General features: G+C 38.7%; 1 protein-coding gene across 1 annotated transcript in view; it reads left to right on the plus strand.

Moving 5' to 3' along the window:
* The window catches only part of LOC106100333 (protein grainyhead), a gene marked incomplete at its 5' end in the record, with an annotated part of 89,114 nt that overhangs the window by 42,876 nt on the left and 33,973 nt on the right, over positions 1-12,265 (plus strand). Inside the window, 2 exons of the mRNA XM_013279157.1 lie at positions 3,832-4,053; positions 12,235-12,264. Of these exons, the coding sequence (XP_013134611.1) occupies positions 3,832-4,053; positions 12,235-12,264 (252 nt within the window). The remainder of the gene's footprint in view (positions 1-3,831; positions 4,054-12,234; position 12,265) is intronic.

Consider the following 12,265-nt stretch of genomic DNA (forward strand, 5'->3'; position numbering starts at 1 on the left):
AAGATCTTTTGCACAATCGTACAAAACCACGATCACACAGTAGACAGGCGTAAAGTGGAAGTCATTCTGCCTTTTAACTAATGAGTGTGGGCGCCGGAGGATGATGAGAATGTTAAACGGATTTGGCAGAGAAAGACGTAAGAACGCATAAGAAAAAATATCCTGATTCTGTGCGACCTTTCTTTCTTCAATTACGGTAGGCATTTGCAATTGCTCATGTCTAAAGCTAGCGGACGCTTCGCTATTTCAACGAAATCTGATCACCAAGGAATTAGTTTGCGTTCGTTTGCTGCCTTATTATTAATAAAAACTGTATTAAGTACATTATAAATGAGATCATGCTAGTATAAATCTCCAATCTTGGTGCTCTTTTCGCAGTGACGCAAACGATATTTATATATACGACGCGTTGTTGTTAATTTGACTCACTTAATTCTATTAAAAAGTCTAATGTTAAAGTTTTTAGAATTTAAATTACATTGAAATCGTCGTCGGTGTTATCTAAATGTGATGAATAGGAGACATTTCAATTCCAATGTGCACGAACAGTGTGGGATTTTTATTGTGAGAATAAGGTGCCGGACCGTCTCTAAAACAACGGTATTACTTCTAATTCACTCAAAATGAATTACCGTGTTTAAGCTCTGCTGGAACCGTTTTGGATAAAGCTTAGTTTCGTCACGACACGTTCGTCGATAGCGGAACGAATTTGTTTTATTTCATATAAATATTACCATGACGTTTGAATTTATCGTCGCTGTGCAGTTATTTGTTTTGTCTGTTATGGACGGCCGCGTATTAATTATCTATTTTGCTGTTTTCATTGATTTAGTGTTCTCTTCTCTAAATTAAGACAATTTAATCTTTTTGTGACACAAATAAAAATTATCTGTAATTAGTATTACAGTTTGAAAACTAAATGTACCTTTGTTAATATAATTTAAAATGATACAATTATAACTTGTGGGTTAACTTCAACGTGGCATACGTTGTAAATTGAACCTTAATATAAGTCCCTCTCGTGATTTTAATTAAAAGATTAATAATGATGCAACGAAGGCGGGAGGCAACGACCGCGAGGATAGCGCGCCAGGCGGGCGCACGCAGCCTGCGCGACATGCGTGCCGCTCCGTTACGACACCTACACCAAATTTTTCCACATGCCCGAACAGCGGAGATAAGCGGCGAACGACGCCGACGTGTTATTTATTAACGAACCGAATGATCGATAGTCGGACGCGACACCGGACGTGGCCCCGGCCAGCGCCGCCTTTCGAAACTCACCGCCGCTGCCCGCCACCGCCAACTTCACCGCCACGCCACCACGACACTGCTTCGCTAGTTGCGCCGACACCTCAGATGCATCTTCGTCTTACACTGTCACCGACACATCTGACGTCGAATTGATCTTTTGACTTCATTCTCGTGTAATCCAAAGATCCATCGTTGGTGAAATGAACCTCGATTATATCTTAAAAACAGACAGTACTTCCCGGCACATTCAAATCAACTTACGCTGGATGCACACTGACATTGATGGATTTTTAGGAAATCTGAGCGACGTGGACACCACTTTAAACGTAGTACACATCTTAAAATAGACCTTCGCACACGATCCACATTGAACGATGTAGTATAGATCTTGCTATGTATATCAAGGTACGCGATTTGTCTGAGAAACGGTCGGGCATGAATGCCCGTGGCGAATGTTTTGTTTGCCTTACCGAGACTCCTTCAACCCTTCGTTCGAAGCCATCCGTTCCACTCTAGCGTACGTCACGTCTTCGTGACAGCTGCGTGCGATACTTTCTAATCGGGCACCATTCAATAGACGACAAACAAACAGATGAGGCCAACTTGCGAAACTTAAAACTGTTCGAACAATCGACAATAATGGTAGTACTGATTGATTAATTATTTATAAAGGCATGAGTTAACATCTTTTCGTTGATCGATTGCAAAAGTAGTGTCGTTCAAAGCGCGAGCGCCCGACCGGCGGCGGACGGCGACGGCGGGCGGCAGCAGCGGGCGTGGTGTAAACACGAGAGCGTGTTTACGTTTCGGTTCGAAGGCGACGTGATAGCAAACGGTCGCGGAAATTCGAGGTTCAGCCGCGCAGGGCAGGTTAGACCAGTCCCGGTGGCCTCGCAAGGACCCCAGCAAACCTGTTAGATTCGTTGCACGATTTTTACGTGCGCACCTACCGGAATCTCATTCACGTGCTGCACCCGCGCCTCAAGCCCCGCTCCCCCCTCTCCCGCCGCCTGCCAGTTAACTCGTCAAATGACTCACGCTTCGGCTGGTTAAATGCCAGAAGCTGGCTTTTCCAGTTTTCTGAACTGATTCGCATATTCTATTCTTGATAGACGCCAGCATCGCTTTCTTGAATAACCTATGTTAATTGCTGTATTAGTCACGTTTTGTTTTCGACTTCGGGTTTTACAGGTATTTTTTGCGCAACTTTTACTCTTTACCGATATCTTTACATTTAAAAATGCTGTATGTTGTAGTATATTGTTTATCTTAAGTTGCTGTTATGATGGTGTTGGGGTTTTCTTATTATTATGAGAATTACATATATGATGGCTTCGCACACGTACTTGATCTGCGTGGAATCAAGTAAAAATAAGTAGGTAGCTTACCGACTATGTTCCACATCTGAGTCAAATTTCATCCAGGATAGTTAAACGGTTTTCGGAGATACGGAGAAAAAACATCCCTTCATCCAAACTTTCAAATTATAATGATATAAAAAATGATCTATGCATGTATCTCGTTGTGCTCAGTTATTGACACTTTTTATTATTTGCACTACATATCACATACCTTTAGATAATATTATTTGCGCGTGTGATAGAAAAGAAGCTTATTTTATTAATGCCTTTTCCGATGCTAATTAATCGTATTCTATTGTGTGTGTAGTGGTACATTTATGACAATGAGCAGTGCTCAGGCGCGTATGAACGAGGAACAGGAATCAGGTAGAACTACGATCCGGTCAAACTCGTCCGACGCGTGCTTCCAACATTTTTTATTTATTTGTCTGCACCGTCGGATACCGCTGGGCGTGACGTCAGACGACCTAAACTGGTTGGCGAGGGAGCAGGGATTTGCCTCGTATCCTTCCGGTTCTGCAAGTGGTTCGGACCTGTTCTACATTCAGGTTGCGCAGCGCCAGGCGACCCGGCCCGGGCCGACCGCGTGACGTATGCCTGCGGACCACGAGCCGCTGCTCTCTCGCAACAGGCTAACCTCCGAATAAGAGTCCGTTGAGAGATGCAAACGCTTCGATATCGTCCACTTGTATCGCTTCGCTATCGGATAAAGCCAAAAAAAATGAAGCGGCCAGCGTATTCAGTGGTTATTCAGACTTCTTCAACCGGACACTCGATATGCTGACTCACGGTTAGTGTACGCAACAATTAGCGTACGTATTATAACGTCATACTCGACGCGGACGACCGCCGATGTATACCATCAAAGGTCAGTATCCGTACCAAAATGGTCACGCCTAATAACTGGTTGTATGTTGTAGTCGGTCCAGTTGTAAAACTACAAGCTTCGGGTATCAGCGTATTACGTCGTGTTTACTTTGTTGATTCAATAGACTCAATGACAAACAATGATTCGTATATCAACAATTTTTATCGAATAATATATCATTATGTGGCGATGATTTTTTGCTATGCGAATATGCGGAAGTTGTCTACATTGCTCGATAGATAAAGATTTGGTTCGATGATGTATTGCAGGATAATAAATATATAATGGAATGGTTAGTGTAAGTAATGCATCATTTACAAATAAATAAGTATAATGTTTGTGGTGCAGGAGACGCAAGGAGGTGATGGAGGTGAGCACCGAGTCTTGGCGCACGTACTACGCGTCCGGGGAGCAGGCGCTGAGCGCGGCTTCGCTGGGCGTCGCGGAGGACGCACACGTGCACGCGCACGGGCAGCCCCAGGCGCTCGTTGCCGACTACTACAAGCTGCCGCCGCTCGCGCAGGACGCGCACCTCAATCTACACAAAGATGTTAAAATTGATGTCTGGCCGTAAGTTGCTTCTTTTTAGAAATAAAGGCGTTAAACTCTAGCATTGTATAAGGTAACCGATCCATACTAGGTAGACAGAGATAAAACTCAAATTATTCGCTTTTTACATAGTTGATAATATTATTGGCCGATTAAAACATTAGGCCTTGGACCCCAATTATTTTTTCTACATAATGAAAGCCAATATGAACGTGGACCAGATGTCTTGGCCACGTTTTTGACACGGTTTGCGCCTACACTGGTAGGTGCTACAAGCACGATGCGGCGTCGTCCTACTCATATCTGCATTATTCTTTTCTACCAACAAAACTTCTTGCCAGTCATGTTTTACTCATATTCCATGATAAGTTTATTTAAAAATATAAATAAAGACCGAACTAAATAAATTGACATTTTGTAAACGAGTCAGGTGTAGTGCGATTGCGGAAAATCAATGTGCCGCTTCTCACGGCCGTACATCAAATCGAACGTTCGTGTATCGATGCAATTATCATTATAATCGACGAATATTGAGGTGCCGTGAATTCGGAATGAATCCGCGTAAAATTTATATGTAAACTATGATAATATGTTACCTTTTGTGTCGACTGAGTAGTTTTTGTGTGCGCTGAGTTTGCAGCGACGCGGCGCGCGGTGTCGAGCGAGTCTCACGGCTGAGTACACAGAGACATAGGCCGCGTGTCTTCCGGCCCCAACGAAAGGTGTAAGAATAACAAATAATAAAAATGTTAATGTTCCACTCAATAAATCATAAGCACTCATTTGAATACGTATAGCGAGATTAAAGAAATAAGAGTTCGCGAACCTAAGAATGTTCCCCCTGAGACTCGCTGCATATATCATTACAAATTACCATATTTTTTGCACTCGATTGAAGAAACAGTTTTTACCGTTTTTTTTTTAATGTAACAGTTTTGTCTAGGTACTTAAATTTAATGTGATCTAAAAACACACATTGACTAAAATTTCTATTACGTTATCTGTTTATAATGGTTAAATGTATAAATCTACTAAAACATAAATTGTATTAATTAACATAAAAATGTATAAACATCTCACCATATTAAAAGTGTCAGTGCACATCGTTATGGCTTTGCAACACAAACGAATCTAGATGCAAAAATATTAAAATATTTTATTTTCTATAAACGCCATACAAAATGGATAAAGGACATAAAACTATTCATTGGAGATAATGTTAGCACATTCAACGGTATTCTCATAGAAACGCGACCCCGATCAAATTATGCCCGCTCTTTGAGAGACGTTGTTAACAGCATCCTTTGAATGGTGACACAGAAATGAGCAAACGCCGCACCGTGCCGCACCGTGCCGCACCATGCCGCGTCGTCGCATATTGTCATTATAAAAAATGCATCATGTTAACTTGACCCCGCGGGCTACTCCTTCTGTTTTCTTTGTGACGTCAAAACGAATCATTATTATGTGAAACGTTTAAAAGTGTCGAGGGCAACTTACATGCCAATATAGAATTTACAAAGCCTAACCCTTTTGATAAAATCCTCACAATGTTAAGAAACTACAGGAGTTTTTACTGATATAAAACCTTCTATGACAACTCTGAGAGCGCTAACTACTTTTGCGAAAGTGACAATAGAAAAAAAGGATTATGTAACGTTTTGATGTATGTTTGATGATAAAAGAGAATGTAATTTATTAAAAATGTTAAGTCAGAAGCCCACGTGCGAAGCGGGCATTGCTATAAATATAAAATGTACAACGAAGCCAATATTCGAGTGGGTAGCGGTCTCAGTTTGTCCCTTTGTATGCAGCCGCACACGGCGATGGCCGTTAGCATTAGTGCCTCCGCCTGAAGTCTCAGCTTTGTCTCCGGTGGCGGCCGCGACGCGTTCGGTTCGGCCCGTCATCTTCGTCACCGCGCACTCCCGAACACGAATACAAATGACGACAATAGACGGATGTAGAAGTGGCTCGCATTGACAAGGCCGGCAGGGACACGTCGCTCGTCGCGGCTCATTGTCGGCGCGCGGCCCACGCGGCCCACGCGGCGCGCGCCCGCTCGATGTGCGCTGCTATTTCTCATTCATACATTCAAAATTATAACGAATGCCTCGGCTCGCCCGCACCCATTCGTGCGTTGTCGCCGCATGCGTTTGTATGCAAATCAATTGTGTAGCTCAGTGCCAGAATATCGTCAGTTTCGGCTCCGTTTTCATAGACTAAATCGCTCATATTATTTGAATTGAATGCTCGATAGATTTTGAAGCGAACTAGTTTGTTGGTATAATACATTCTGTCTAAGTTCGACGTAGGCGTAGGTTTCATAAACGGTTCATTGTGGACTGCGCAGCGCGTTGCTGTACTTGGAGGCTAAGTATACTAGTAACATGAGTATTAAGTGAAAACGATGACTATAATCATTAATAGCTGTCGGGGAGCCATGTATGCAAGCGTAAAGATTAGCATAGAAACGCGCGGGATGGCACCGGCTCGGCACCGGGAGGGCCGCGCCCTCTTGACCCTGTCGCCGATCACACTCACAACTAACGGGAAATCGGTTTCTCTGTAAACACTTAGTATGCGACGCTTTAATTGGGTATATAAATTAAATGGATATTTAAAATATCACAGAACCCATTCGAGACGATAACGACGACTTAATGGTCGAGTAATAAATAAGTAGTCGTTAAACGAAACATAGTTCAATCGAACTTTTTATTAGCAAAATGAACGAGTATTGAGGAATTATTTTATAGTATCAATTATTTAATTTTCCCCTCTGGATATCGTAGTCGCATTTTAATGAAAAATTATAGAAGTCTTTTATACAATATCGGGGTAACATTAAAATGCTCGTAAAACTTTTTGCTGTATATGATTTAAAAACAATATAAACGGTTTAGATTGAAGCAGAATTGGCAGCGGAGCAGAATGCAACGTCGCGGTTGCTTAACAAAAACTGAGGGAGCTGAAACCGTGTGACCCATTTAGGAACGGAACCGGTTTCCTCTTGAAGATACATCTGCATTGTTATAGCTTAGTAGTTAATACCATACGCTTCCCTTGGAAGCGCCGACCCTCTGCCGAGGATAATGTATAAAGAATACAGTAACGTCGTTATGTCGCGGACAGCGTCGGACATCGCCTAGTGAAATATGAAATCGGGGCTTGACCATTTTTTCAACCGTGTATTTTTCATTCATTGGACCATCTAAAGAAATCCAATTATCGTAGTTACTGTGCGAATTGTAAGAAGCAGCTGTCTGTATTATTATTATCTGTTGCCATCACAGAAAACTGTTAATTAGCTGAGTACAGCGAGGTAGCGTCGAGGTAAAGGAGTCATTTCGTTCAAGTGCGTCATTTTTCTTGTTTATTGACATTAACAAACGGCGAATTCGTTTTCAATTATTTTTTTCTTAGATATCAGTTCCGTGAGAAAAGTGGCAATAAACCTACATTTGGACGAATGATATATTCAGATAGAATGGAATTACGTAGTTTTATCGCTCAATAGATTTTAATCTATTCGTCAAACGATGTATAAACTGTCATCGCTTCTGATCGTAATCACGATAGTTATTCTTTAATGTATGTTTGTTTCTTAGATTCATTACACACTTACTTGGCTATTTATTTTATACCATTATTTATTACATACACTTGCATATTTACTTAACTGATGTTACTCGGTACTTTCAACATTAATTGTGAAGTCAGATTATCTTATGTAGTGATGAAAATGTGCAACTTAAGCATAGCAGCCGTACCTACTTAGGATTGATGAAAGTTGATAAATATTTTAACCTTACAGGGGAGATAAATAAAAGTGATTGCGTTCAGTTTTATAAATTGAATTTTTATTAGTGATAATAAAATTCAATTAAGAAAATGATAATAGCAATAGTTTCAAATTATCTAACATTTTATTGTGATATTATGTAAAGGATGCCTTTGGTACAACCTAGAATATATTAATATGGTTAAACACTGTTAGTAGTGAAATCTAAGATGGTATGGATTCAATTAGTAAGATACCTTTACTAGACATAGTCAACAAAGCTTCGCTGGCTTTCATGACCGTATTTTGTGCGGTTCTTACGCAGCTGCGCTAAAACTTATTCGTTCTAATTCCAAGCAAGGCTCTATCTTGTTAAATCAAATTTGCTTATTAATGACCACACTCCTTGTATTATCTATACAAATGATTATTTTGTTTATCTAAAAATAGTTATAGGTAATCTTAACAGATCATTAATTTTTAAAAGTAATATGTACGTATATTTTTCGTTGTCGCCGTATGTTATTTAACATTATTTTGTGTTGTTTTTTACCCCGCGATAATAATTTCTCTCGCTATCTTCAGTTGTTCTTAATTATAGTTTTGGGACTTCACTATAAGCCGAATAAAATAATAAAATTTGCCTCTTAGTAAAAAACCGTTATTCGCAAGAGATGGTCTGTGATAATAAAAATATAGGCCGATATCATCAAGATTTAACTCTTACGAATAAATAACAAGCTTATTTAAATATACGCCGTAAAAATGTAACCTATGAATCCGAATTTAAATCAACTCTAAAATTAAATTAAAGATTTTATTCAAGATTGATTCGGGACAGATAAGCAATTTAACGTACCTGATATTTTGATGGGGTATGTTGCCCCCTAGCGGCGTATTGTCGATGCCTCGTCATGTGTGAAAGGGTGTTAAGTAAACATTGCAAATAATTACCGACGCGATTTCATCTGAGTAGGCAGCATTCAACTTATGAGATGCACTTTTGCATTTGCATGCGAAATGCAGTTACTGTTAGTGGAAGGTGTTCATATAGACATGTTTTATGGTGCGCAATGTTATGTTAATCTTGTGCAACATGACACTGATATCGGATTCGGAGTTTGGGAATTTAATTTTTATTTCCGTTTGTAGACTCGGCAACCGTTTTTTATACATTTAACCCAACTGTAGTTGCGATGCCAAAGATAAATATCGCCAAAATATAAACATTTAAAACCATCTCAATTAGTAGCAGTTCTAACGAAAAAAAATGTTAACCATTAAAACATTTGTTTAAATCTTTTAGATTTTTCAATCTTTATTTTCATTTTTACTCTTTTGTAAACACTGTATCAAGCTAGTGCTTTTATTTCGTATCATATTATATTACGTTATGTTAGTCATCATAAGGAAAATGAAGCGTTTAGCTATTTAGCTAGTTAGCTAGTTTTAGCAAAAAAAATCTTATTCTATAATTTAACTTAATGCAGCTATTGATCCCAATGTAAGTACTGGTGTTTATTAATTATACAACTTATGTTATACTGATTAAATAAACGTCAGGTCTTGATCAATTATTGAGAAATCAAAAAGGGAATGTTCGTTAAATTGACATTACAGTGCTACCAAATTCCTTAAAATAAGCAAATTCCTCAGTTCAATTGTCGAGTCAGCTGTCAACGGCGCGCCGAGCGCTTTGTGTCGTGTTCATACCGCTACAGACAATAAACAACATGTAAACAGCCGCGCCCTGAACACATGAATAACGATTCTTGCCTTACTTTGCCTCCGGCACATCAAGCCGGGATTAACGCAAACTCAATTTGCATGCTTTAACAAAAAAATGGCAGCGTAAACCCTTCACGATGTCACAACACAAACTCGATCGTTCGAATAAAACAGGGGTGGGCAATATGTCGATAGTCAGCTTAGAGATCGAATGCCGATGCGTTGCCTTTTACATCCTTTATGAAAGGATTTTTCTTGACGGACTTGAAGGTGGATCAATTTTCTTCATGTTTACTTAAATGTTTATTATCACATTGTTGAATACACAAATTTGTCAGGAGTTCCAAAATGCAGACAGTCGTTGTTTAATGAGTTTAGAGAGAAATTAAATCGATATGGCCTTATTTTCGTCGCGATTTCACACGCTTTGAGTTTGGTTTACAAATGGCAAGCATAAATCGAGATGAATAAACGAAGCAAGCGCTGCAATCGGAGTTGCGGCTCGCGGGAGGTCGCGCCTCGCGGTTGATTTGGACGCATGAAATAGTGCCAACCGACTCTCTTATCTAAAATAAACATCTGAGCGCCAATGAAACATGTCTTCAATTATCATAAATCGGCCCTCGCCGACACCGGCCGACGAAAACCGCGCCCCGCGACCCGCGACCCGCGCCGCGCGCCATGTCCCCGCTCACTCACATGCACTCAGTCAAAGTTATTTAGCGTTACTGTCTATGTGCCTCCCATAATTATTTAAAAAGCCTTCTTTTTTTCTTAGAGAACATTACAAACGTTTCGTAGAAGATGTCAATAATGCTAATGTTATTGGAAACGCACATATCGTGGCGTAGTGGTGTACTTAATGGTAGACATACACGCGATGATGAAAACTGTAACTATTCAGAATTCATAGAATTCACACAAAATTGAACGAATACGACTCTTTTATGTCGATGATTAGCACTTTTATGTCACACTCAAATAATCAATTAAAACGTAGTAGTAACGAAAGTAGATTTTTTGCCATAGCATGTGTTTGTTGCAATTATTAAACATTTTATTTTGCTTTTTGTTTCAATGAATAAGGTTTTATGAAGTTGTACCATTTTTAAAATACATTTATTGTTACCATACTTCAAAGAAATTTGTTATCGACAAAAGTATGACACACAAACAAATGGTATTTTGTAAAAATTCTACACCCGGTACCTACATACTTAATTTAATACTACTTTGTAATTATGATAATTTTCAGTTTCAGTTTCCCAATGGAACTTGTAATAGTTAGATTTTAGCAGAACGTTTTTATTTCCATCAACTTAAAGTTGCATTAGTCTAGTTGATGTCGCGTTGCTCCATATGTAATTTTTAATATGCTTTAGAGACCCTTAGAAGAGTAAAAGGAATGTGGCATTTTTAAATGTTTTTACTTATACAGCTGTAGAAACTTCAGATAAATCTATTGACAAGTTCATACAATATAATTATTCAGGTTTATATAACCGTACGTATGGTTCTACATGACAAATATTTTTGTGTCTTTTTTATTAATACACCTAGAATTTGTTTATTAATAAAAACTTTATTAAAATTTACATAATTTAATAATTAGTCGTGTTAATGGCTTGTTTGATGATTAACCGCATTCTGCTTCAATTTAAATTAATATCAAATGTTTTAGACTAAATTTTAGAGAAATCTATTTCATTTTAGATCTAAAAACTTTTTTTTCAACATTTAATTGGGTTTTAGGTTATTGTTTCCAGTTGTTTTAGATTAGATGTAATAATAATTGTCGTGGTACAGGATTAATTCGTATTGTTAAAGGTGCCTATTTTGCAACTAGTAAAATTAAAAAGTAACCTTTTGATTGTACCGGTCGTTGTTTGGATGGATATCTTACTTTGGAGGTTGTAATAATTTTGTACTAATATGATGAGAGACAGTTTTCGTGCTTGATAAGCTAAGATAAGTTATTCATCTTCGTCATGTATCAAAGGGTTCAAATATTGCTTTTAGCTAAGAAAAATAATATGGTAACTACCCTTTTCTCTGGTTTTTTGACGTGATGTAGTGGTATTTTATTGAAAATGATTTTTCTTTTATACACACGACATTATGCAAAATTGTGTGTAATGAATTAGCTAGAAGTGCTAACGTATTCAGTCGTAAGACATCTGCAATGTGATGAGATACACTAACAGTTTCTGTCTACCTACTTAGGTTTACCTGTATTTATTTATGCTAAATATAATTTTATTATTATTTTTGTTTAAAAAATTTAAGGTACCTACTTCGAAGTGTATTTGTAATTTCCTTAGTTGTACTTATGTATCTATTAATTAAAAAAAAACTATTAATTTAAATATGCTCTTAGTCGTTTAAATTAAACTTACTCTAACCGATCCAGTTTTTTTTTTTACCTTAATAAATACTATACTAAACTATACCATACCTAACTATAACAATTTTTTGGTGGTTTCTGAATAAAGGAAATTATTGGGCTAGTATATTATTAGAAAACATAGCTAGTCATAATTTGAATGTATGTAAGTAAGAGTTGCAAAGTGCGAATATGACAGTACGACGGGAATGCGCGCGGCGCTCGTCGCACGACGAGGTCGGTCGCAGAAATAGCGGCGCGCACGCATCGCCGGGCGTCGCCAATCACGCTTGTCTCCCCTCCGCAGGGCCGGCAGCGCGCTGAAGGCGGCCAATGGC

This window comes from Papilio polytes, unplaced genomic scaffold (assembly GCF_000836215.1).
Source record: "Papilio polytes unplaced genomic scaffold, Ppol_1.0 DF824047.1, whole genome shotgun sequence".
In the NCBI taxonomy this organism is placed as follows: domain Eukaryota; kingdom Metazoa; phylum Arthropoda; class Insecta; order Lepidoptera; family Papilionidae; genus Papilio; species Papilio polytes.